Source organism: Gopherus flavomarginatus, chromosome 14, assembly GCF_025201925.1.
Source record: "Gopherus flavomarginatus isolate rGopFla2 chromosome 14, rGopFla2.mat.asm, whole genome shotgun sequence".
Classification (NCBI taxonomy): Eukaryota; Metazoa; Chordata; order Testudines; family Testudinidae; genus Gopherus; species Gopherus flavomarginatus.
In genome coordinates, this window is record NC_066630.1 from 33,060,301 (window position 1) to 33,084,766 (window position 24,466).

At 46.0% G+C, this 24,466-nt stretch overlaps 1 protein-coding gene across 10 annotated transcripts in view; it reads right to left on the reverse strand.

The window, feature by feature from the left end:
* LOC127034159 (dipeptidase 2-like) overlaps positions 1-24,033 on the reverse strand; it is a 31,354-nt gene extending 7,321 nt beyond the window's left edge. Inside the window, exons 1-8 of one of the 10 annotated variants that reach the window (XM_050922725.1) lie at positions 23,875-24,033; positions 21,163-21,234; positions 10,479-10,702; positions 6,977-7,264; positions 3,406-3,532; positions 2,763-2,892; positions 2,410-2,551; positions 485-554 (exon numbers count right to left, since the gene is read on the reverse strand). In XM_050922725.1, coding sequence (XP_050778682.1) covers positions 485-554; positions 2,410-2,551; positions 2,763-2,892; positions 3,406-3,532; positions 6,977-7,107 — 600 coding nt within the window. In that variant the 5' untranslated portion in view covers positions 7,108-7,264; positions 10,479-10,702; positions 21,163-21,234; positions 23,875-24,033. The other 9 variants (XM_050922722.1, XM_050922723.1, XM_050922730.1 and 6 more) reach the window with 9 other exon arrangements.
* Positions 24,034-24,466: the final 433 nt, after the last annotated feature.

Below are 24,466 nucleotides of genomic sequence, written 5' to 3' on the forward strand. Positions count from 1 at the left end.
AGTCCATATCCACAAAAACAACGAGGAGTCCAGTGACACCTCAAAAAGTAACAGATTTATTTGGGCATAAGCTTTCGTGGGTAAAAAACCCACTTCTTCAGATGCATGGAGTGAAAATTACAGATATAGTATTTATGCCCATATCTGTAATTTTCACTCCATGCATCTGAAGAAGTGGGATTTTTTTATCCACAAAAGCTTATGCCCAAATAAATCTGCTACTGTTTAAGGTGCTACCGGACTCCTCGTTGTTTTTATAGAACTATATAGTCACAGTCTCTTTATATATTTTACTCTCTCTCTACTATTAAGTTCTGAATCCCCCATCTCAAGGCCATCTACAATTTATAGTAATTAAATCTCTTAAAACACAAGTTATTTATTTATTTATTTATTTATTTTTTGAAAAGCAAAGGAGCAGAATCTTTGAAGGTGTTAATGAGAGAAAAGTTTGCATAGGTTGCCATTGAGGAGAGATTCTTACTTTGCCAAATGAACTCAGACCATTCACATTAGGATAAAAGTTATGTACTTGCTTTGATGAAGATTCTGCCCTTCAAAAAAAAAAACACGTAAGAAACCATTGCATTATTCTAGTGGGTTAGATCCGAACAATCAAATTTCACATGAACACAGTAAAAAATCCTCACCCTGAAGTCATATAGCTGAGTTTAAAGATGATAAGCATAGCTCTCATTCATGCAATGTCATGCTTGTATCTCACTCCCAGACATTCGTCCTCCAGGTCAGAACTAGTTCACATGGGTGAGGCACTTTGAGGAAGTGCATGCTGTCTAATGCTGCAACACTTCTAGGGGTCACTAGCAGACTTCAGGGCTATCAATCTGGTATCTTTCACCAAAACTAAGTTCACATTTAAAATTGCACCCACGCCGTCTGACCAGGGCCAGTTTGGGTGAGGAGGAAAAAGAATTACAGCAGTGCAATAATGTGGTGATTCTTAGGCCTGAGTGCAGCCTGGGCACAGGTTACTTTTTAAATGATATAATGAAGAATGCTTTTGATGAGTTGTTTCTTGTGGGTGTTACAGCAGAGGTGAGTCTTTAGGACTAATCAGAGAGTGGTGGTCTTCAGGAGCAATTCCAGAAGGACAATCCATGTCCATGGAGACAGTGTAGAAAGATATGACAATGGCTCTGTAAGAAGTGGATACTGGATGTTGAGGCTGGCATTAACAGCCAAACAGAGGAAACTGGAGGGCAATTTGTGAAAACTAGAGCAGTAGGAAGGAACAGCATTATGCAGGGCCATTTTCTACTGTTAGCCGTTCTTCACCCCTATATGGGTCTGTGTGATTCAGGAATTAGAAATATGATTTGCAGGCTTTGGTATTTAGGTCACCAGTTTGAACCCAGCATAGAACGTTACTGCTCAGAAGGTCTTTGTGGAAAGAACTGGCATAGTGCAGTTCCCAGTGTCAGATGTCTACATCACAATTAGCTCCCTCAGTAAAGAATCCTAAGCCTGAAAGTGTGTGGACGCCTCTCACACCATGACAGGAATGTGGCAATGACATTTTCCTTGCTGGACAATTTGTGGACAGAGGACATAAGGCTGACCCTAGAAGAAGCTGCAGGATGAGGGGGGCTCTAAGCAGACGTAAGGGCTGATGTATAACTGCGGGTTAAAAAAGCATTGCTCATCACCACTAGTGTGGCGGAGGGAGGCATGACAGCAAAGTCTTCTAGGAGATGGCTCAATCTGCTTCTTACAGGGAGAGTTTGGGATCTAAATCCTTCCTTCACTGGGTATGTACAGGAGGGGTGTGCTTGGCCAGCAGGTGGGACAGGCAATAGGTGGGACAGGTGATATGGAGGCATGTGAACCGAGCCCCAGCCCACCCACCTGCAGGACACAAGCCTTCACAGCTACACATGTGGTACGTGTTTGGGGCTGGCCGAAGAGGAGAGTCTCCAGTGCCATCAAGAGCTGAATCCACACACGGCACTCACCACTCCAATAAGGAAAGTATGAAGTTAGCTGGGTCACCCAGAAAACCCTTTCTTACTGCCTTTCCTGCCTGTAATAAAAACTTTTTACCAGTCTCAATAACATTCCTTCCAGAAGAGAAACGTGTCAGTTACACTCTGCTCTAGTTTTCTCACAAAGCAATGGAGATGATGACTTCCCTGTATTTATTTTGCCAACAAACTAAAATAGATCCCATGATGTCACTAAACTCTCAAGTGGCAGACACATTTTCCTTCTTCAACCCACCACATAACAAGTGGACCTATCCAAAGGACATCAGTCATCCTTCAGCTCCTCCACCATCAGTCACAGATAGCAGTCTCCCACATTGTTCAAACCAATTTTGGCCCATCTTAAAGCTGCCATCCCTTTGCACTGGAAAAGTAAGCATTACAGAAACAAGTGCACATCAGTTACCATGGAGTATTGCAGGTGTGCGTTAAAGACATGTACCGAACACCCAGGTCATAATACATCCTTAGCGTTGCGAGACTGCTGTCAATGGAATGGCCACCTTCTATTCCAATCAAGCATGCTATCTTTTTACTATCAGCAATACCTGGAGTTTAAAGGGAAGATAAACGCCACAATAAATTGAAGACAAAGACTTAGAGCTATCTGCATTGAGCAGCAGATAATCATTTCACAACCATAAATGTCAATACTACCATTCTTAATATGCAATATGTGATATGCCAAGTACTTCATCTCACATATGTTCCCTCCTGCAATCTCATTAAAGAAACATTTTCATTTTAAAAAAGTATCACCTTGAGAAGTATTAACAAGTTCAAGTTCTGGATAGATTTGACACATCCTCTTGACAACATCAATCTGCTCTAGGGTCAGACGCACAGCATCCTTGTTCTGAGCGCTGCACAGAACATACACTGACCAAAACTGAAAAAGAGACATAGATGGGCCAAACAACAAGTTCATGGACCTCATTATCAGCAGAATCATAAATAAAACCACTTCCTCTTGGCAATTTGTTGGGGAGTTTTCATCACTGGGAAATCCCAAAGGAACACCTAATCTGACTAGGGGCACACTCTCTGATAATAGGCTCTTAGCAACCCCAATCACTCACACAGTCTTCCAAGGTCAGGAGGCTATGACAACTTTTTAATTCAGTTGCTGTAAAAATAATACATAACATTTTAGATAAGAGGAGCTGGATTCTGCAAAGGCATTTTAAAGTCTGGCAAATGCAAATATATGAAAGCTTCTGTAGCCATGCAGTTTTCCCTTTTTTCTATCATGGGCTGAATCAAAATCCCAGATCTGAAACACCTCTTCTAAACTATGGCATATCCAAAATCTGGATGTGTCTGGATTTTGCTCAGATCCAGCTGTAGAACGATCAGTATAAATATTCTAAGAGATCCACGTCATAGCACCAACAGTACATACCTGAGCTCCGACATGGCCAGACTGAAGTTTCTGAATGTTTGTGAATGTGGTGTTAAGAATTTTTAAGTTGATTTTACTTAGTCTGTTTTGGTACAATATCCTCAGTTGTAATGGAAGGTCATTGTGCCTAAGTAGTAAAATAAATAGCATTAATGATACAAACAAGCTTGTCCTTTCCTAATGTTTATCTATCTACTTTTAGTTCCCCTTGAAAGTTAACTGCCAACACCCTTGCAACAGTTCTCTAGAGACTGGAGAGGTTGCAAATGTGGCAAAAAAAAATTGAATCAGGTTGAGTGGCTGAGGGGTACACTTAAAGCACCATCTTACCAAAGCTACTGCTCCCAAATTATGATAAACCCCACCCACTTTTCTCAGACCACTTTAAGCACTGCCTCGCAGTGAGGTTTGTTTGGAGCTAACTGGGTCTGTGGATGAGGGGAAAGCAGTGGATGTGTTATTCCTTGACTTTCGCAAAGCTTTTGATACGGTCTCTCATAGAATTCTTGCCAGCAAGTTAAAAAAGTATGGGCTGGATGAATGGACTATAAGATGGACAGAAAGCAGGCTAGATCGTCAGGCTCAATGGGTAGTGATCAACGGCTCCATGTCTAGTTGGCAGCCGGTATCAAGTGGAGTGCCCCAAGGGTCAGTCCTGGGGCCGGTTTTGTTCAATATCTTCATTAATGATCTGGAGGATGGGGTGGACTGCACTCTCAGCAAGTTTGCAGATGACACTAAACTGGGAGGAGTGGTAGATACACTGGAGGGTAGGGATAGGATACAGAGGGACCTAGACAAATTAGAGGATTGGGCCAAAAGAACCTGATGAGGTTCAACGAGGACAAGTGCAGTTCAACAAGGACAAGGAAGAATCTCATTCACTGTTACAGACTAGGGACTGAATGGCTAAGCAGCAGTTCTGCAGAAAAGGACCTAGGGGTTACAGTGGACGAGAAGCTGGATATGAATCAACAGTGTGCCCTTGTTGCCAAGAAGGCTAACAGCGTTTTGGGCTGTATAAGTAGGGGCATTGCCAACAGATCGAGGGATGTGATCATTCCCTTCTATTCGACATTGGTGAGGCGTCATCTGGAGTACTGTGTCCAGTTTTGGGCCCCCCACTACAAGAAGGACGTGGAAAAATTGGAAAGAGTCCAGCGGAGAGCAACAAAAATGATTAGGGGTCTGGAGCACATGACTTATGAGGAGAGGCTGAGGGAACTGCGATTGTTTAGTCTGCAGAACAGAAGAAAGGGGGGGGGGGCGTTGATAGCTGCTTTCAACTCCCTGAAAGGGAGTTCCAAAGAGGATGGATCTAGACTGTTCTCAGTGGTACCTGATGACAGAACAAGGAGTAATGGTCTCAAGTTGCAGTGGGGGAGGTTTAGGTTGGATAATAGGAAAAACTTTTTCACTAGGAGGGTGGTGAAGCACTGGAATGGGTTACCTAGGGAGGTGGTGGAATCTTCTTCCTTGGAGGTTTTTAAGGTCAAGCTTGACAAAGCCCTGGCTGTGATGATTTAGTTCGGAATTGGTCCTGCTTTGAGCATGAGGTTGGACCAGATGACCTCCTGAAGGCCCTTCCAACCCTGATAGTCTATGATTCTATGATTCAGTGGCACTTCGGTGGCGGGTCCTTCACTCACTCTGGATCTTCAGCAGCACTTCAGTCGTGCATCCTTCACTCGCTCCGGGTCTTCGGCAGCACTGAAGGACCCGCTGCCAATGTGCCACCGAAGACCCGGAGCAAGTGAAGGACTCACCGCCAAAGTGCCGCTGAAGAACCTGTAGGGAACCGATTCCTAAGATTTTGGCAGCTCACCACGGCACAAGCCCCTCTTTCCATCTTATTCTTCTAGCTCTCATCACATCTCCATGCTTTCTCTTCATATGTTGGATCTGCAAATAGCAGCCATACTATTGGCAGGCAAGTTTGATTTTAGAATTTTATTTGAGTTAGTGTAACCCACACACCTCCTGGGTGTGGCATTCTGTCCCATCTAGTAGTGCCGCGATTACTTAGGGTACGTCTACCCTACCCACCGAATCGGCGGGTAGTGATCGATCTAGCGGGGATCGATTTATCTGCCGTCGAGTCCTGCACTCCATCGTGGTGAGAGGCGGAAGCGGAGTTGACAGGGGAGCGGCGGCAGTCAACCCCGTGCCGTGAGGACACGAGATAAGTCGATCTAAGATACGTCGACTTCAGCTATGCTATTCTCGTTGTTGATGAAGCTGCGTATCTTAGGTTGATCCCCCCCATCCCCCCAGTGTAGACCAGGCCTTAAAGAGATTAATGAATCTGCTCTACAGCCTTAGCTAACAGCTCAGGCACTAAGCTCCAGAGGTCCCCAGTTTGATCCTGCCCATGGACAGACCAGGGTTTCTCAGCATCACAACAGCACAATAGTATTTGAGTGCTAGAGGGACCCCTTTTCCTTTAAGTTCCTGGATCAAGTCTGGGGTGGGCCATTCGGGCCCCTGCCAAAGAGGGCGCCATGCACAGGGTTTGGATTCCCACCTGATCTTCTGAGGGCCAGTTGGGCTAATGGAGGCAGCAGGCAGGCAGGCGAGCAGCAGCACTGGACAGGGGACCAGGGGGCAGTTGGATGACCAGCTGGCCAAGCCAGGTGACAAGGTAACTCCTCTGGAGTAGGGATTCCCCTCCTTGCATGTGCTGTTTCTGTCCCCACCACATACACTTCCTCCCCGGAGCCCCCCTGGCCACTATGGACCCACCCCAGAGCCCACCCCCACAAGCTGGAGCTGCACCCCTCCCCGCACCCTAATCCCCTGCCCCAGCCCTGGACCCACCCCAGAGCCCACCCCCCCACGCTGGAGCTGCACCCCTCCCCGCACCCTAATCCCCTGCCCCAGCCCTGATCCCATTCCCCCACTCCAAACCCCCAAACCCAAAATCTAATAGCCTCGGATCCACAGGAGAGTTAATCCGGCCCTGTGCTCAGGGTTTACAGGATTTAGTGCTTAGTCTCCCATTGTAACAGGCAGAGGATAAGTGGGGGGGCTTAAAATACACCAATATTTGTTTACAAGGATTGAACCTGAAAACCTACCATTGAAGTGTTCCATTTGCTAGACCCATATTTTTCAGATTTTCAATAATTTGTGGTGAATGGTTGGATTTCTTGTTGCATCTCGTAAGTGATCTAGGATGTTCACTATAAAGTACAGTTATATTTAATATGCTTTGCTAGTCTTAAATGTGTGTGTGTAAGGAAACCAAGGTGTTTTTTGATGGTATATAGGAAGGCATGAATTAAAGGTTTTTGGCTAGTTTTCAAGCTATTTGATGTAACTCTTCTCCAAACAAAAAAATATATATTTTATTACATGTTACTTAGCATCTCCCCATAGTCCCTACAGAACCCTTTCTTAGTCTACTAGCTACATAACGTGGTCTTGATCCATCTACCTTCCATGCCTTCACATTGGGTATATTGAATACCTAAGGATATCTTATCTTTTGGCCACCATTTTAGAAATATTAACCCTGTTAATGAATGTTACCAAGATGTATTGAAAAAAAAAAAAACAACATTCTACATACCCATCAATTAGAGGGGCTTGCTTCATTAGCTCAACAGCCCTTTCTCCGACAGGTTTCTCAGTTCTGAAAGCCAAAACATCAGAGATGAGCAGCAAGAGCCACAGGAACAGCTTCATAGGATTGCTCTTCATTTCCACAAAGACGTTAACTAGAGAAGAAGGCTGCCACCACAGAATGTTGGTTATGAAGAAGAGGTAAGTTTCCAGTCTGCAAAGGTTCTAGACTTAACGATTTTGGCAGAACTGCTGTGCCTCTGTCATTGGGAAGGCACAGGTGGTGAAGGAAGTTCTGAAGACAAACAAAAGGAATGAAGAGAGTAAGAAAGGAGATTAGATGTGGATGATGTTCATGGTATTCAGTCCCCTTTTTCTAAGTAAGAGATTAAGACTTCTGACTGTTGCTCGAAAGTTGAGCAGCAGATATTTGCACTTACCCCTTCCTTCCAAACACTGTTGCTACCAGCTGAAATTCAAGGAAGTATTTACCCATTTTGCAGCCGGAGGAAATGGGTGGGCCTGGATTTGCACTTACCAACTAGTAATTACATGTCCAAAACGTGTAGCGAAAGCTATGTATCTAGTTCCCATCTGAAAGTGGAAATTAACTGATTTGCCTGTACAAATAGGCTGATTTCCTCTCCTTTGAAACTTTCAGTGAAATTGTTCACCAAAATTCCAAGTCTCATTTGAAAGCAAGCTCTTTATTGTATAAAAAATAAACCCACTTCAATGACTGAAGCAATAAACCCACTGTATAGAGTGTATTGTCTGAGTGAAGCAATCTGAATGCAATACTTTCATTATTACATAGTTGAGTAACCAGAGCACAATCTGAAAGGGTCAATTTGTTCTTTTAAATTTATTTCTTTTAAAGAGATTTGAGCATGGAACCCTGCTAAGAAATAATGTGAGCATTCTTCCCTACCTTTTGCATAAAAGTCCAGATAATAGTGATATTTAAGCACTTCTAAGCATCTTTTAAGTGTGAATCAGAAAGCATTTTACAAACATTAACTATGCCTGACAGTATGATATAAATATTAAACCTGTTAATGGATGAAGATGCCATTGTAAGGATGAAAGAATTTTTCCAGGATTGAAGTCAATGGCAGAGCTATGAATAAAACCCAAAAGATTCCTGACCACTGTTCCCTGCTCCAACAATACCTCACGTAGGACGTCACAGTGCCGGTGTTGTCAATCACAGGCATTCAAAAAATCATGGATCAAGCCCCAAAAGAGTATGAATTTTTTTTAAACGGCTTTTTATTTGCCTTTTGGTTTGTGAGCCTTCATTGTTTGTATTCTTAAGCTTTTCTCCACAAAAATGAAAGCTAGAAACAGCTCTCTCATTAATAAAGTAAGATGTTTTCATGTAATCTCATGACTCCAGCAGCTATGGCTTAAAAAAAAACAACACACACATGTTGGGAGGTATATGATAGAATCACAAGAGTTGGCAACAGATTTAGGCTGGATGTAGGAATTAGTGGGTGGGTTGTAAGTTGCCTGTGTTGTGCAGGTGAACATAATATAAGTTCAGTCTTACTGGGTCAGACCAATGGTCCATCTAGCCTAGAATCCTATCTCCAATAGTGACCAATACCAGAGCTTCAGGGGGAGCATACAGAAAAAGACAATTTTGGAGAGATCCACCTTGTTTTCCCCTCCCAGCTTCTGGCAGTCAGAATTTTAGGGTCACCCTGAGCATGACATTCCATCCCTGACTATCTTGGGCCATAGTCATTGATGGACCTATGCTCCTGGAACTTATTTAGTACTTTTTGTTTTTAACCCAGTTATACTTTTGGCCATCACAACATCCCTTGGCAATGACTTCCACAAGTGAATTATGGACTGTGAGAAAAAATACTTCCTTTTGTTTGTATTAAATTTGCTGTCTATTAATTTCATTGGGTAACCGCTGGGTTTTGTATTGTGGAAAAGGGTAAACAAACATTTCTCTGTTCACTATTTCCCCACATATGTGCTTTTATAGACCTCTATCATATACGCCCTTAATTGTCTCTTTTCTAAGATGAACAGCCCTAATCTTTTTAGTCTTTCTTCGTATGGAAGCTGTTTCATAACCTTGACTATCTTTGTTGCCCTTCTCTGAATCTTTTCCAATTCCACAGATGTGCAGTTATGCAAACCCAATTTACGCAAATCCAGACTTACGGAAAAAGTTCCATAAGTTCCGTAAGCTTTCTTTATTTTTTTTTTTGCACACGTAATCGTCAGGTATACGTTCCCAACTTATGTAAAACTTGACTTACGCAAGGCATTCCGGAACGGAAGTCGGGGAGCGTCTCTATAATTTTTGAGACAGGACAACTAGAACAGGATACAGTATTCAAAGTATGGGTGCCTCATGTATTTATATAGTGGCATTATGGTATCTTATTTCTTATTTTCTATCACTTTCCTAATAGTTCCTAACATTCTGTTAGCCTTTTGTTACTGCTGCTGCACATTGACTGCAGCTGCTGCAGTTTTCAGAGGACTATCCACAATAATTCCAACATCTCTTTCTAGAGTCGCAACAGCTAATTTAGAACCCATCATTAAATATGAGTAGTTGGGATAATTTTTCCTATGTGCATTACTTTGCACTTATCAATGTTGAATTTCATCTGCTCAAACTAGTTAGTGGTCTCTCCTGGTCTTAAAATTTCAGTTACTATAACTGAAAAATTAAAGAAAAAAAATTTACTTGGTGCATTTGATGGAATTTCCTTTCTCGTCTATATCACTCTCCCCTGCACAATCTGTTTCCCCTTTATGTGAACCTTCCAGAGCAACAGGAGAAAAGATCCCCTTATTAAACAGATTAATTATTATAAAAATCACAAAACTGGAGCTCCAGAGACAGCTGCAGTCCCAGACATAAATTTAAATCATTTTAAATTAATTACCTAATTAAAGTTATTGTTTTCATTTTAGTGGAACTTTAGATTACAAAACCCAAATTGAATAAAAGTGAATAGATTTGTATCCATTGAATTAGAAAACATTCCAGTGACAACAGTTTGTTGTTATAAGATTTTGAGATATTTCTAACCTGAACACTGCACTATTTTGCTGATGTATCACATTGACTGGAGTCTGAAATAAAGTTGACCAGCCTATTTGGATTGTCCAAGTTCAGAGGAATGCAAGATGATTAAATAAGAATCTGAGGGTTATTTAAAAAATATTGAAGTTTGTTTTTAATAATGTAAGGTGCTGTTAGCTCAGTTAGAACTTTTAAAAACTCTAATTTAAACCAACACTATCACTTTAAAATGTGCTCTCTCCTGAAAGCAAAAGAAGAGTTACATTTTATTCTTTCCACACTTACTCTCTTTTGCTAGATTTCTACAGAACATTGAGCAATATTATGGTGGTGGTCCAATACCCACTCTTCCAGACTAACAGCTGGCAGTCTGCTCCCGAACTTGCCTTCCAAAATCAAATTCACGCAGAGAAAGATTATGCGCATAACCTATTCTGAATATTACCTTTAGGTTCACAGTGGTACCACTGGCCCTTTGGGCTTGGAAAGATGCTAGCTGCTGTACTGGTAATTTCCTTTTTCTTTGGCAGATTCCAAATGTGTTTTTTCTTTGGAGGAACTAGCACAGTCCTTTTCCATGCCAGAAGTATGTGTAACTGTACAGTAAACACAAGCTTGCAGGCACTTGGAAAGCTGCCAAAACATGTGGATGGAGCGATACTACAGTATCTGCAAATGAAAAACATGCTTACTGGAAAAATAACACCTGATGAAGAACACTTTAATCGTCACCTCCCAGAGGATTAACCCTGCCACGACCACCCGGTCCAGGCCAGCAGCTACTTGACCCTGTCTAGTAACGTTAGTTCCCAGAATAACCAAACACAATCTGGGCTGCTTCAAAAGTGAAAAAAAACCCAGCCAGTCTATGTTTAACAGCCTGAATATAGTACCACCGTTATATTGATTAAATCCTAAGCACCATTCCTTCAGGGAGCACCAAATTCTGCTCGCTTTAATCACAGGAGCAGCTCTCACCATTCCCTTCTCCTCATTCCAATCTCAAAGAACTCCCACTACTATACCAGATTCAGAGGAAATTTCTAACCATTCTCCAACACAGGCCAGCCAGTCCCTGGAAATCTTCTGGATTTTCACAGGGTTTGTGCCACAACTTACAGAAGAAGCGATCTTTCCCCCAACTGAGCCACAGCCACAGAAATCTTCCCATGTTTCTCCCATGTTAACTGGCCTTTCTACACTGCGACCCAAGAACCTCTTAGTACCAACTGGAAGAGGCCCAGAGGGGGCACAGAAGGGTTACAGGGATCTCCTGCATCTGGTACATATATTGTAATTCACCGAAGAGTATCATGTGAAGTTTCAAAGAAAAGCTGGTTCCAGTCTGGTCACTAGTATCATTATACAACATCTGTACGTGTGTTTCGTGAAGAGTTACGTATATACACTGAAAACTAAATTCTTAAAGTCTGTGTCTAGAGATTGGTCAACAGCAAAGGTGAAAAACAGGATTTCAGTCAGACAAGAAATAACTAGATAAACATCGAGCTGGCTATTTACATGCAAATTTAGTACTGTATGGTTCACAGTGGATCTCTTTTCACCAGTCTGAACTGAATGCTAATGAAGGATTCTTCAAAGAGAGAAAAGTAATAGGAGGAGTAAAGCAGTGAAGTCAATAGGGAAACTGAGGCAGAGAAGATGAGCCCTCTGATTGCTCAGTGTATGCCAAGAACCCTCAATTCCAATTGATTTCAATAGCAACAGCAGTTATGAGAAGTCAGACACTAGGTATCCAGTTGGACTCCCAATCAAAAGAGACACTCAAAATTAGCAGGCAATTTGAAGTATGGACATAATTAGCTTTCTCAGTGCCAGGGCTGAGATCAAAAGTCAATTTGTAGCTCACACCACTAGACCATGCCTCTCTCCAGTTGAGATCTTGAGTGTCAGTGATGATTCAAAACTAGATTTTATCAAAAGAAAATGGTGCTCATGAGAGGAATGGTTACAAATCCTAATACGAAGCGAAATGGTTTTGTGAGGGATTTTCTTGTTCTTGACGTAGGGAGTTCAGGAAGTGTTGGAAACTCAAAGTGCTTGTGTTTCAGCCTGGTGTGAATCCCCATGCAAGAGGGACTAAAAATGAAGCCAATGACCCATATAGTTCCATTTCTCAAGCTGAGTGAAGCACAGAAAGGAAACAAAGCAGTGAAAAAAAGCAAATTTATTTATTTTAGTTTTCAGCTCATGAGTAACTGATAACTTAAACAAGTTTCCTGTCTATCTTAAGTGTCCCTTTAAGGGCTCTTAAGGATCTCTGCTCTCAGGTTTTTATTGTGCATTTAATCACTGAACACTGTTCCATTACTGGAACTCCAACACTGCTGTTGGTTGTAACATGCACACATCTATTACACTAGCTTTGCTAGGGCTTATTTGGACTGGTCACCCCTTGTGTCATACCACTTTCTTCCTGTACCTCTCCCAGGGGCTAACTTCAGAGATGATGTGAGACAGCCTAGCTCACAGTACTTTATACCAGCTCCATAAACCTGTTGTATCCACTTATGAATGTCACAGAGATCAAGGGGCTCTCATAAGCTGCTAATAACTGACACCTCTGTATTAAGTGAAATGCCATGGAGTATGTCATAAGCATTATATTAAGCCTCATAACTGGATTCTGCCTCTCAACCCCCACCCCATCCCAGAGTCAGGTTTCCAACTTTTAAGTGAACAAAAATGCTTAAGGAGCAAGGGGAAAAAATGTTCAGTACTGTATCCTGTATCTGTTAACGGGACACCAACTCCCTGGTATGTGGAAAAACTGCGGTGAGAAGTCAGCCAGAGAAGCCAGCTGGTAGGTGCGGAAGCAGTCAAAGCAGAAACTGCGGCACTGGCGAAGAACAGGGTTGCCAACTCTATAATCACACAAACCCAAACACCCTTGCTCTGCCCCTACCCCAACCCTTCCCTGAGGCCCCGCCCCTTCTGAGGCCCTGCCACCACACACTCCCTCCATCCCCCTCCCTCCGTTGCTCGCTCTCCTGCACCCTCACTCACTTTCACCAGGCTGGAGCAGGGGGTTGGGGTGCAGGAGGGAGTTCAGGGATGGGACAGCAGGTTGGGGTGCATGCAGGAGCGGGTGCAGGCTCCAGCCAGGTGGCACTTAACACGGGTAGCTCCTGGGAACAGGGCCACCCAGAGGAGGGTCAAGTGGGGCAATTTGCCGCAGTGCCTGCAGGGGCCCTCTCATAAACAGATAAGTAAGAGTTAATAGAACAGAAGTACTTCATGTCTCTTTTTCCTGTAAAGGGTTAACAAGATCAGTGAGCCTGGCTGTCACCTGACCAGAGGACCAATCAGAGGACAGGATACTTTCAAATCTTGAGGGAGGGAAGTTTTTGTGTGTGCTGTTAGTGTTTGGTTGTTGTTCTCTCTGGGTTCTGAGAGTGACCAGATGTGCAACCAGGTTTCTCTCCAATCTCTTTGATACAGTCTCTTATATGTCCAGAATAGTGAGTACTAGGTAGATAAGGCAAGTTAGGCTTATGTTTGTTTTCTTTATTTGCAAATGTGTATTTGGTTGGAAGGAGTTCAAATTTGTATTTTGCTGAAAGGATTTTAATTTGTACTTGTATACTTAGGCTGGGAGGGTATTCCCAGTGTCTATAGCTGAAAGACCCTGTAACATATTCCATCTTAAATTTACAAAGATAATTTTTACTGTTTTTTTTCTTTCTTTAATTAAAAGCTTTTCTTGTTTAAGAACCTGATTGTTTTTCTTATTCTGGTGAGACCCCAGGGGACTGGGTCTGGATCCACCAGGGAATTGGTGGGGAGAAAGGAGGGAAGGGGGAGAGAAAGGTTAATTTTCTCTCTGTATTAGGATTACTTTCTCTCTCAGGGAGAGTCTGGGAGGGGGAGCGAGAAGGAGGGGGGAAGGTGAATTTTCTTCTTTGTTTTAAGATTCAAGGAGTTTGAATCACAGTGATCTTCCAGGGTAACCCAGGGAGGGGAAGCCTGGGAGAGGCAATGCTGAGGGAAAGGGTTTACTTTCCTTGTGTTAAGATCCAGAAGAACTGGATCTTGGGGGTCCCCAGGCAAGGTTTTTTGGGGGACAGGAGTGTACCAGGCACTGGAATTCCTGGTTGGTGGCAGCGCTACAGGTTCTAAGCTGGTAATTGAGCTTAAAGGAATTCATGCTGGTACCCCATCTTTTGGACGCTAAGGTTCAGAGTGGGGAATTATACCATGACAGGCCCCAATGAGAATATAGTATTCTATAGTATTGCAACTCTTTTTATGGAAGAGGCCCCCCCAAATTGCTTTGCCCCAGGCCCCCTGAATCCTCGGGACAGCTCTGCCTGGGAAGCAGCCGGCCTGTCTGGTCCTAGGCTCAGGGGTGGCCAGGAGGCACTGCAAATTGTCCCTGCAGAGTCGACGCTTGTGGCAGGGGCAGCGTGCAGAAATGTCCTGGACACTCCTGTGCTTACGAGCTGGACATGCTGGTTGCCTCTGGGAGCCGCGCAGAGTCAGGACAGGTAGGGAGCCTGCCTTAGCCCCGCTGCACCACCAGACTTTTAGCGTCTAAAATCTCCCGGATTGGCTTCAGTAGTCTCCGGCAGATCGAGCCTGATTCCAGGAGACTCTCAGCCAATCAGGGAGGGTTGGCAACCCTAGCAAAGAAGACTACATTAACTTGGATTCAGGGCCGATGCAAGGATGTTTCGCGCCCTAGACGAAACTTCCACCTTGTGCCCTCCCCTGTCCCCGAGCCCCTGCCCTGAGGCACACCCCCCCACGGCAGCTCCCCACCTTCCTCCCTGAGGCACCCCCGCCCCACTCCTCCCCGAGCATGCCATTGCTGCTTCACTTCTCCTGCCTCCCAGGCTTGCGGCACCAATCAGCTTAGGTGCCACAAGCCTGGGAGGCGGAAGCAGTGAAGCAGCCACGGCATGCTCGGGGAGGAGGTGGGACAGGGGTGAGCTGGGGCGGGGAGTTCCCCTGAGTGTCACCCCCCCCTTACTTGCAGCAGGCGGCCCTCCCCACGCTCCTCTGCCCCAGCTCCCTCTGCCTAAATGCCAGCGGCGACTGGGGCAGCCAAAGATCAGGCCACCGTGGTTGCTGCTGAAGAAAATGCCGCCCCCCAAATCCTAATGCCTGAGGCGACTGCCTAGGTCGCCTAAATGGTTGCATCTGCCCTGCTTGGATTAGATACTTTTTAGTTCACACCACCAGTGTTCACACAGTGCAGTTAGATTGCCACGCCCCTGTAGCACACACTGTGGCACAGTGTAGATAAACCCTTCGTATGACTGCATTAATCCCTTGTGTGGACACTCTCATTCAGAATTAAAGTGGCCTTAACTAGATTTAGCTTAATTCAAGGCCACTTTAATTCTGAACGAAAGTGTCGACACCATAGTTTAATGCAGTTAAACTAATCCATTTTTAATCTATGCCCTTAGTTAATTTGGATTAATTTTCCTGAGTGCCCCTGTGTAGACAAACCCTGAGTTAGGAGCGCAGAGGTGAATGACAGCAACAGCTGGGTCACAAAAAAGTTGATAACTTAACCATGTTCTGTGCAAATCAGTCTGGTCTTTTTTATATTTATTACCTTTTAATTGAACATCTGTTTCTGACACTCCTGTGCAGCTCAAGAACAAAAACAGTGTCTCCTCTTTTAAAATACTGAGTTGTATCAGCCTGTGACCAAGTACACAGGCCTCTCTGGCAACAGCAGGGAATCATACTACACCGAAATCACTCTGCCATGCTTTTTGCACCAGTGCAAGCCACCCCAAGGTCTGTTTATGACATTTCTTCCTGTTTTAGAGAGCACAGTGGCAGTTTCTCACCTAGTGAGTGTTCCCATGAGATGCAGAAGGATGTGTTTTCCAGCTTTACTTTGATCTCCAACAAAAGCCCAATTCTCAAAAGCCAAAAAGCAGTTTTTTAGGGTTGCCAACATTGTATTTTAAAAATAAGGAACTGTTTTCTTTGCACTCCACCCCATCCCTCCTCCCAATATTATCATTAACGTACAGTATTCGCCTACATTCTCCAGGAGGATTTCTTACTGCTTTTTGCAGCACTCAGCAATTCCCGATCTTGTTGTAGAGTGATGAAAAACTAAGGGTCTGTTGGCAACCCTATGTGGTCCTGAGCACCCTCAGCTGCCAGTGAAATGAGCAATTATCCAGAGCACTCAGTACCTCCCTTGATCAAGCCCCAGCTCTGTAGGCCCTTGGGAGGCCAGTGTCTCCCTCACCAGCTAGTCTGGGCTGAGGGGAAGTATTTATGCCTTGTGCCTGATTTAGTCAGTCAGAACAAAGGATCGAGTTAACCTCCATGAGACACCAGCTCGGTTTTGAAAAGTGCTTCTAACCTAAAAGCGAGAGCAGTGAGATTTAGGAGAAAATAATTTGATCTGTTTATATGGCTTGATTTAGACCTCGCATATTTTTAAGCCATGAGAGAAAATATAAACAGAGATTCTGAACGGTGCTACATTTTGTCAATCGTCACAATCTGTGAATTAAGTCTGAAACCTTGGGTATTCTCGATTCAACTTTATACACCTGGAGTGTGCATAGCCTCTGCAATGAACTCCAGGCATGCCTTTTAGCCCAGTGGTCCCCAAACTTTTCATGGTCGTGCCCCCCCTTGTCCGTGCCCCCCCCTCCACCCGCAGCAGGGGCTGGCAGAGGAGTCACAGCTCTGGGGGAAGGGGAGCGGATGGGGTTAAGGAGGCTGAGGCTGGGGCCGCAGCTGGGGGCAGGTCTGGGATCATGAATGGAACCTTGGTTGGGGCTGAGGCTGGGGCCAGGACCAGGGCGGCTAGGGCCGGGAGCAGAGCCTTAGCTGGGGTTGGCGCTGCAGCCAGAGGCCAAATCAGGAGCGGAAGCTGCACCCGGACCATGGTCGGGGGCCAAGACTATGGACCAGGTTGGGGCTGGAGTTGGGAGCAGAGCCGCAGCCAGGAGCCGGTGCTCTGGCCGTGGCAGAGCCCGTAGAGAATGGGCCGAGCTCCGCCACACTCCCCCGAACGTTCCTCCGTGCCCCCCAGGGGGCGTGCCCCACGGTTTGGGGATATCTGTCTTAGCCCTTTAAAGAGACGAATCACCTCTGCTACCAAGCACATTTCAGTATTGAAAGTTTCAGTTGTAGCCACAGCACATGGGCAATAACAGCTCATACCTATCCCATGCTAAGCACCACAAGCAATCTGCAGATTGTACAGGTACGAGGCAGATTAAGACAGGCACAACGGGCCTGTACTGTAACCAGAGTCCCAGCTTCTGGAGTTGTGCAAACGTATTAGAATCCAAGTTTACATTTTAATATGGAAAATGCTTGAACAAATGAAGCAAACAGATGCACCCCATCTGCTGGGGTCAGCACTGGGGCCACCTAATGCCAAAGGGAAGAAGGATCTCTGCTGCCCCAAGTGGGGAGGAACCCCCTTGCTGCTGCTCCTTAGATAGACAGGGGCCACCTGTCACCTCCACTCCAAGTGCAGGTCAGTGGGGCAGGAGTCAGGGGAGGGGAGCTATATCATGGTGTGCCTAGGGCCACAGATTGCCTTACTTACCCAGCCCCATACAGGTAACTGTTTTAGAAATAGTATGAGTCTATGCATCAGGTCCTGGGAGATTCTGTGTACCAATAATTAAGGCTCTGTGTCTGTCACGGAGGTCACAGAAGTCACAGATTCTGAGACTTTCCATGACCTCCATGACTTCTGCTGCAGCCAGTTTGGCTGACCCCAGTACCGCCCAAGCATAGGGTTGCCAGGTGTCAGTTTTTCTACCAGAATGCCCAGTCAAAAAGGGGCCACGGTGGCTCTAGTCAGCACAGCTGATGGGCCATCAAAAGGCCGGTGAGCGGCACAGCAGGGTTAAGGCAGGCTCCTTACCTGCCCTGGCTCCACGCAGCTCCCAGAAGTAGCCAGCATGCCACTCCGAGCACCAGCTCCACAGCTCTCATTGTCCGGGAACCATGGTCAATGGGAGCTGCAGGGGTGGTGCCTGCAGCTGGGGGCAGTGCGCAGAACAGTCTGGCCGGGCTTCCACCTAGGAGCGCAGGCACATGCCTGGACGCATGAGGTAAGCGCTACCCACACCACAGTCCTCTGCCCCAGCCCTGAGCCCCCTCCCCCACAACCAAAATTCCTGCCAGAGCCCACAACTCCTCCTGCATCTCAACCTCCTGCCCCAGCCCTGAGCCTCGTACTGCACCCTAAACCCTTCATTCCCCAGCCACACCCCAGAGCCCAACCCCCCCATAAAACCCCCAACCCCTTCAGCCCCACCTCCAGCCCTGAGCCCCCTTCCACACCCCAAACACCTCATCCCTGGCCCCATACCAGAGCCCGCACACCCAGCCAATGCCCTCCCCGTCCCGCCCCCACAATGCCCTGTCCCAGCCCAGTGAAAATAAGTGTGGGTGGAGGTAAAGTGAGCGACGGGGGGGAGAGAGAAGGGAGGGAGCGGAGGGAGTGGGGAATAGGGCCTCAGGGAACAGACCTCAGCAAAGGGGGGTTGGTTTTCTACAATCAGAAAGTTGGCAACCCTACTAAAGTGGCTGACCCTGGGCCAGCTACTCAGGTGGCCCTGTACTCAGCTGCACCGGCCACTGCTGGAGTGGTCCTTGGGCCAGCCACACCAGTTGCTACTTGTGGCCCCTGGCAGCTGGCCCTGCCCAAGCAGCGGTCCCAGAGGTGGCCGGAGTAGTGGCCAGTGGGCAGCCCCAGGCCCCACCCCCAGAGCAGTCCGTCCTGGGGTGCCCCTATTGTTGACAACTTTCTAATTACACAAACTGAACACCCTTACCCCGCCCCCTGCTCTTTTCCTGAGGTCCCTGCCCCTTCTCACTCCATCCCCCCTCCCTCTATCACTCAGTCTTCCTCACCTCCCTCACTCACTCATCTTCACCAAGCTGGGGCAGAAGTTGGGATGTGGGAAGGGATGAGGGCTCCAGCTGGGGTGCAGGCTCCAGGCTGGAGCCAGAAATGAAGGGTTCAGGGCTGGGGCATGGGGTTGGGCTGGGGATGAGGGGTTTGGGTACATGAGGGGGCTACAGGCTGGGGGATGGAGCCAATGGGTTCAGAGTGTGGAAGGGGGCTCCGGGCTGAGGCAGGGTTTGGGCTGTGGGAGGGGGTACAAGGTCTGGGTGCGGGTTCTGGGATGGGGCCAGAAATGAAGGGTTCAGGGAGCAGGACGGGGCTCTGGCCTAGGGCAGGGGGTTGAGGAGCAGGCTCTGGGAAGGAGTTTGGGTGTGTGAAGGGGCTCGGGGCTGGGGTAGGGGTACAGGAGGAGGTGCAGGCTCTGGGGAGGGAGTTTGGGTGCAGGAGAGGGATCAAGGCTGGGAGAGGGGGTTGGGGCATCGGAGGGGGTGCAGGCTCCAGGCGGTGCTTATCTCAGACGCCTCCCAGAAGTGGCTGCCATGTCCCGCAAGCTCCTAGGCCGAGGCACAGCCAGGCAGCTCTGCGCACTGCCTCCTCCCACAGGCACAGTCCCCACAGCTCCCACTGGCCACAGTTTCTGACCAATGGGAGCTGCGGAGCTGGCACTCAGGGCAAGGTCGGGAGCAGCGCATGGAGCCCCCTGCCCAGCCCTCCACCTACAAGGCTAGGGACATGTTGCAGCTTCCAAAGAGCCACAGGGAGCCTCCCAGCCCTGCTAACTGGACTTTTTGCAACCTGGTTAGCAGTGCTCACCAGAGCTGCCAGGGTCCCTTTTTGACTGGGTGTTCCAGTCGAAAACTGGACACCTGGCAACTCCAGGCCCCCCCAGCTAAGTTTTAGTCAGGAGTATTTATAGTAAAGGTCATGGACAGTCATGGGCCATGAATTTTTGTTTATTGCCCATGACCTGTCTATGACTTTTGCTAAAAATACCCATGACTAAGTCATAAATTTACCAATTATCTCTCACAGGGAGTGCTCTGCTTATTATAGGATCTGCCCATATGAGGCAAGGCTCGCAGGTCTTTATGGACCAAAGTTTGGTGTGACTCCTCTGCTCTCACCCCTTATCAATTTATTAGCGTTAATGACAGGAACGTACTCTAGTCGTGAGAAGAATGACCAGACAAGTTGCCATATAGAACTCCACAGACCAGATCAACTCTATGGGTGCAGAGATTCAGAACCCCTGAATCAACTGCACTGGACTGGGAGCATTCACTGCGATCCTCACCCGAGGGAGGAGGGGACCAGTGGGGAGGCGCATTAGGTGAAGGACAGCGGAATTCAGGCAAGCCTCCAAGAGAGCTTCACGGGCTGAGGGTTGTCTGGGAGAGGTGTCAAGTGAGCCCATCTCCCATCATGCCTCTGCCCACTCCCAGGCCAACCCCAGCCTCCTTAGCAGAGTGGGGGTTGTGGTGCTTCACCCCATTGACCCTCTGACCCAAGTTCATCTAATGCCGCTAGCAATGTTGGCTTTTGCTGGAAGTACTTGCCAGTAAATCAAGCCTAGGCAGGCTCTGCTGTGGTTATAACTAACTAATTCACAGAAGACTGGCCAGATTCCACAGCCCTTAAACCACAACTCTGCAAAAACAATTCTGTTTTCTTTTTTTAAAACTATCCCTTGTTAACCCCATTCTTGTAATGGGGAGAAACTTACAACCCCTTGTGGAATTAAAGCTCTCACAGAATCTCCTCCCTTGGCTGGTCCTTTGTTGCCAGCATTGCCATAGAGTTCTTCCTGCTCTGTTCTGTGTTGCCTCAGATTTTTCATCTCCTCACACTCCAAAGTTGGCTCACTTATCTGCTATCACGTCCGCCCACACACATGCAGAAATGTTCAAGTCGTGGGTAATATTTCCTTTAATAAACCAAACTCAGAAGAGATTCCATCTCTCCCACGACAGCCATGAAAGAAACAAAGCCTTAATATAGTCATTCCTATCAGAAGAGAGGACAGAGTGGAAATATGGACTCCAAATTTCTCAGGTTTCCTCAGTTTTAGACAAATCATCTTTTTCACATGTTTCCTTCTGCATTTCATCTTCAGTGAGTAAAGCTATCACCACAACAGCCTGATGGCTACCCACAAAGCACTGAGTCTAATCACATATTATGGGACAAAGCTATCCTGGGTTTAACACTACTGACTTCAGGGGAGTTACATCATGGGGGAATTTGGCCCTACCTGTAGGGCCTGGGGAGAGCTTCTCCTTTGTTCACGGATCTTCTCTTTTAGCACTTTGTCACCGTTGCTTTCCTGGAACACAAACCAAAATGCTTTGAACAATAAGTACGTCAGTGTTCAGGAAAAACAAGTTTCAGAGCGGCAGCCATGTTAGTCTGTATCAGCAAAAACAACGAGGAGTTCTTGTGGCACCTCAGAGACTAACATATTTATTTGGACATAAGCTTTCATGGGCTAAAACAAAGGATTCATCCTTCAGGCTGACAATATTCCCAATTGCTCATACTACTGGGGAGTTGCAAACTTTGTTGCTTCTTTTAGCCAAATGCATTGCATAAAGCATGGGTGCTTTGCATTCTTCCATTTCCCCCCACAAGCTAGCGTCCCTGTGTGTCACCCTCCCACCCCCGTCTACTGCAGGGGCTCTATTTGTTCCCAATTCCCCCACCCTGCCCGTGCCAGTGTTCACCATTCCCCTCTCCACCATATGCCAGCAGCTGTGTTGCCCCCCATTTACCCCTTCAACCATACCACTGTTCCCCATTCCCCCACTCACGCCAGACACTCTGTGTGCCCCTATGTCCCTCTTCCTCCATTTCAGGGTCCCTTATTCTCCCCCTGGCCAGGAGTTCTGTGTGCCCACTCATTCCACCTTGCACCCCTTCAGCATGCAAGCTCTGTGTGCCTCCCATTTCTCCCTGTGCCACATGCCAGGGGCTTGCTGTGCCCCACATTTCCTCTATGTTATGGGCACAGTATGCCCCCAATTTCCCCTTCCCTCACACTTTCCCCTCACATGCAAGAGGCTCTGTGCCCTCCTTCACTCCACCCCCAATTCTCATTTCTTATCTGTCTGGGAGTCCATAGAGAGGATGAGCAGAACTAAAATGGGGACTACTGTTATGCTGAAATGGGTTAATGTCTGCCATCAACTGGTTCTTTGGTCCACAGTCAATCACAATTCATAACTCTGCTAACCAGATGCCAGGGGCTCTGTATGTCCCCCATTTCCATTTTTTGGTTTTTCTCGTTGTCTCCAATAAACAACGCAGTTCTGGTCAAGGATGCCTAAAACAGTTCCCTGAAATTTTGGAATTGATAGGATGGTGTGTTCAAAGTTACCACATTACAGACGGAGAAATGCCACAGAGTTAAGTGACACGGTGGGTGAGGTGACGTAATATCTTTTACTGGACCAACTTCCGCTAATGAGAAAGACAAGCTTTCAAGCCCCAGAGAGCTCTAGAGGAAATACCTCATCCACTTTGTCTACTATCTATTTAAAAGAAGAAGTCAAGAGTCTGAAAAACACACCCAAGTTTCAAAACTCATTTAAGATTGCTAACTGACAATACACTTAGCTCTCAAAACAAAAATACTAGAAAGGAAAGTAACATCTTACTGTCCACATAGACATTATTCCAGTACTTTATAAAGATAGATACAACAGCAATTTTAAATACTTGACCAAACAATTCTAATGTCATTTGATACATTTTCCCATGTAACACTACCTTTTGAAAGAAAATATTTAGATACTGAAAAAGGTTGACTAAAATACATGGAAGATCATTTATAGGCTTAGTATTGTGACAAAATATGCAATTATTATGTAGTAGAAGAAACTCGGTGTTCTGAACACCAATCTTAAGAACAAGAAGTTATAAAAAACATTTTTCCCAGTGTGGACAGAAGTCACACAATGAAATTGATGTCAATGAAGAACAAGTTGACATTCCCAATATTTTCAACGCATTGGAAATCACTTTGAAGCACAAGAAGCAAGTGATGCAGTGTACGTCCACCAGACCTACTGTAATTCTCAGATGTTCAGTTGTATGAATGTATTGATTTTATGAACTGCTCAAGCCACAATTAATTCACTGGGATTATACTGCACAATGTTGATATGTTTGTCTTATGATCATAGAATCATAGATGATTAGGGTTGGAAGAGACCTCGGAGGTCATCTAGTCCAACCCCCTGCTCAAAGCAGGACCAACACACACTAAATCACCCCAGCCAGGGCTTTGTCAAGCCGAGCCTTAAAAACTTCTAAGAATGAAGATTCCACCACCTACCTAGGTAACCCATTCCAGTGCTTCACCACCCTCCTAGTGAAATAGTGTTTCCTAATATCCAACCTAGACCTCCCCCACTGCAACTTGAGACCATTGCTTCTTGTTCTGTCATCTGCCACCACTGAGAACAGCTGAGCTCCATCCTCTTTGGAACCCTCCTTCAGGTAGTTGAAGGCTAGTACTAAATCCCCTCCCCCCCACCTCACTCTTCTCTTAATGATGTTCTTAAGACATCATGTAAATGGATAGTCAATGCACATTATCATTTAGCAATTTTAAATGACTTCTGCAAACACTCTAGGAATAGGGCAAACAGTACAGTTAAGCTAAAACAGGGTGCAGTAAGCAGTTTTATGTAAATGGCACTCACTGCATACAAGTATAAAATCCACTCAACCATTTCCCCTGCTGTCTGAACAAAGCTCACAAGTGAGCAGGACAGAGCTTTGTAGCTCTTTCTTCTTTATGGTAAATGTATCCTTGGTGCAGGTTACCTTCTCTGGGCAATGAAAAAGAAGCAAGATCCATATTCCACTGGATTGGATACAACAGCAAGAGCCTGGCACTGGTTACTTTTGGTTTCACATCGACAGCAAATAACTCTGCTTCTTTTATGGCTCACAAACATACCCAGCTTCACATTCCGGCTTAGGGAGCCTTCTACCAGCTGATAAGCACAGAGGAGAAACACAGTCTCATCCCACGTTTGTAATCGCTGAAAAGCAGACGGCAATTGATGGTTTTCCAGGCTGCTCAGCGTCACTATCAGCTCCTCCTTGTGGGCAAACTGTTAGCTCTGCTCTTTGCACATCCCCTCCACCAAAAGGCACTCAATTTAGAAGCAGAGAGTGATAGGGATTACGCAACATTATTTGTTTTTGCTAAGGCTTAACTATATTGGTTTAGAAACAGGAGCTTATCTGGGTATAGCTAGATTTAGGGAAATGAGCTATACTGATTTAAGCCCCTTTATGGCCCTACAACTGTGTGCACCACAGGAGCATGTGTTGCTCTAACTGTATCTGTTTCTCAGCCAGTGCATTTAATGCTGTACAAAAACAGTGTAAACAGGCCTTAGACCTGTTAAGTTAAAGCAGTGCAAATCTCTATGCGGATGCTTATTTGGGTCTAACAGTGGCTTATCTCGGTTTAACCATAAACCTGTTCCTACTCATGTTAAGCTAAAACAAAATAAGTATCCATACTACCTTTTTTGCTGGTT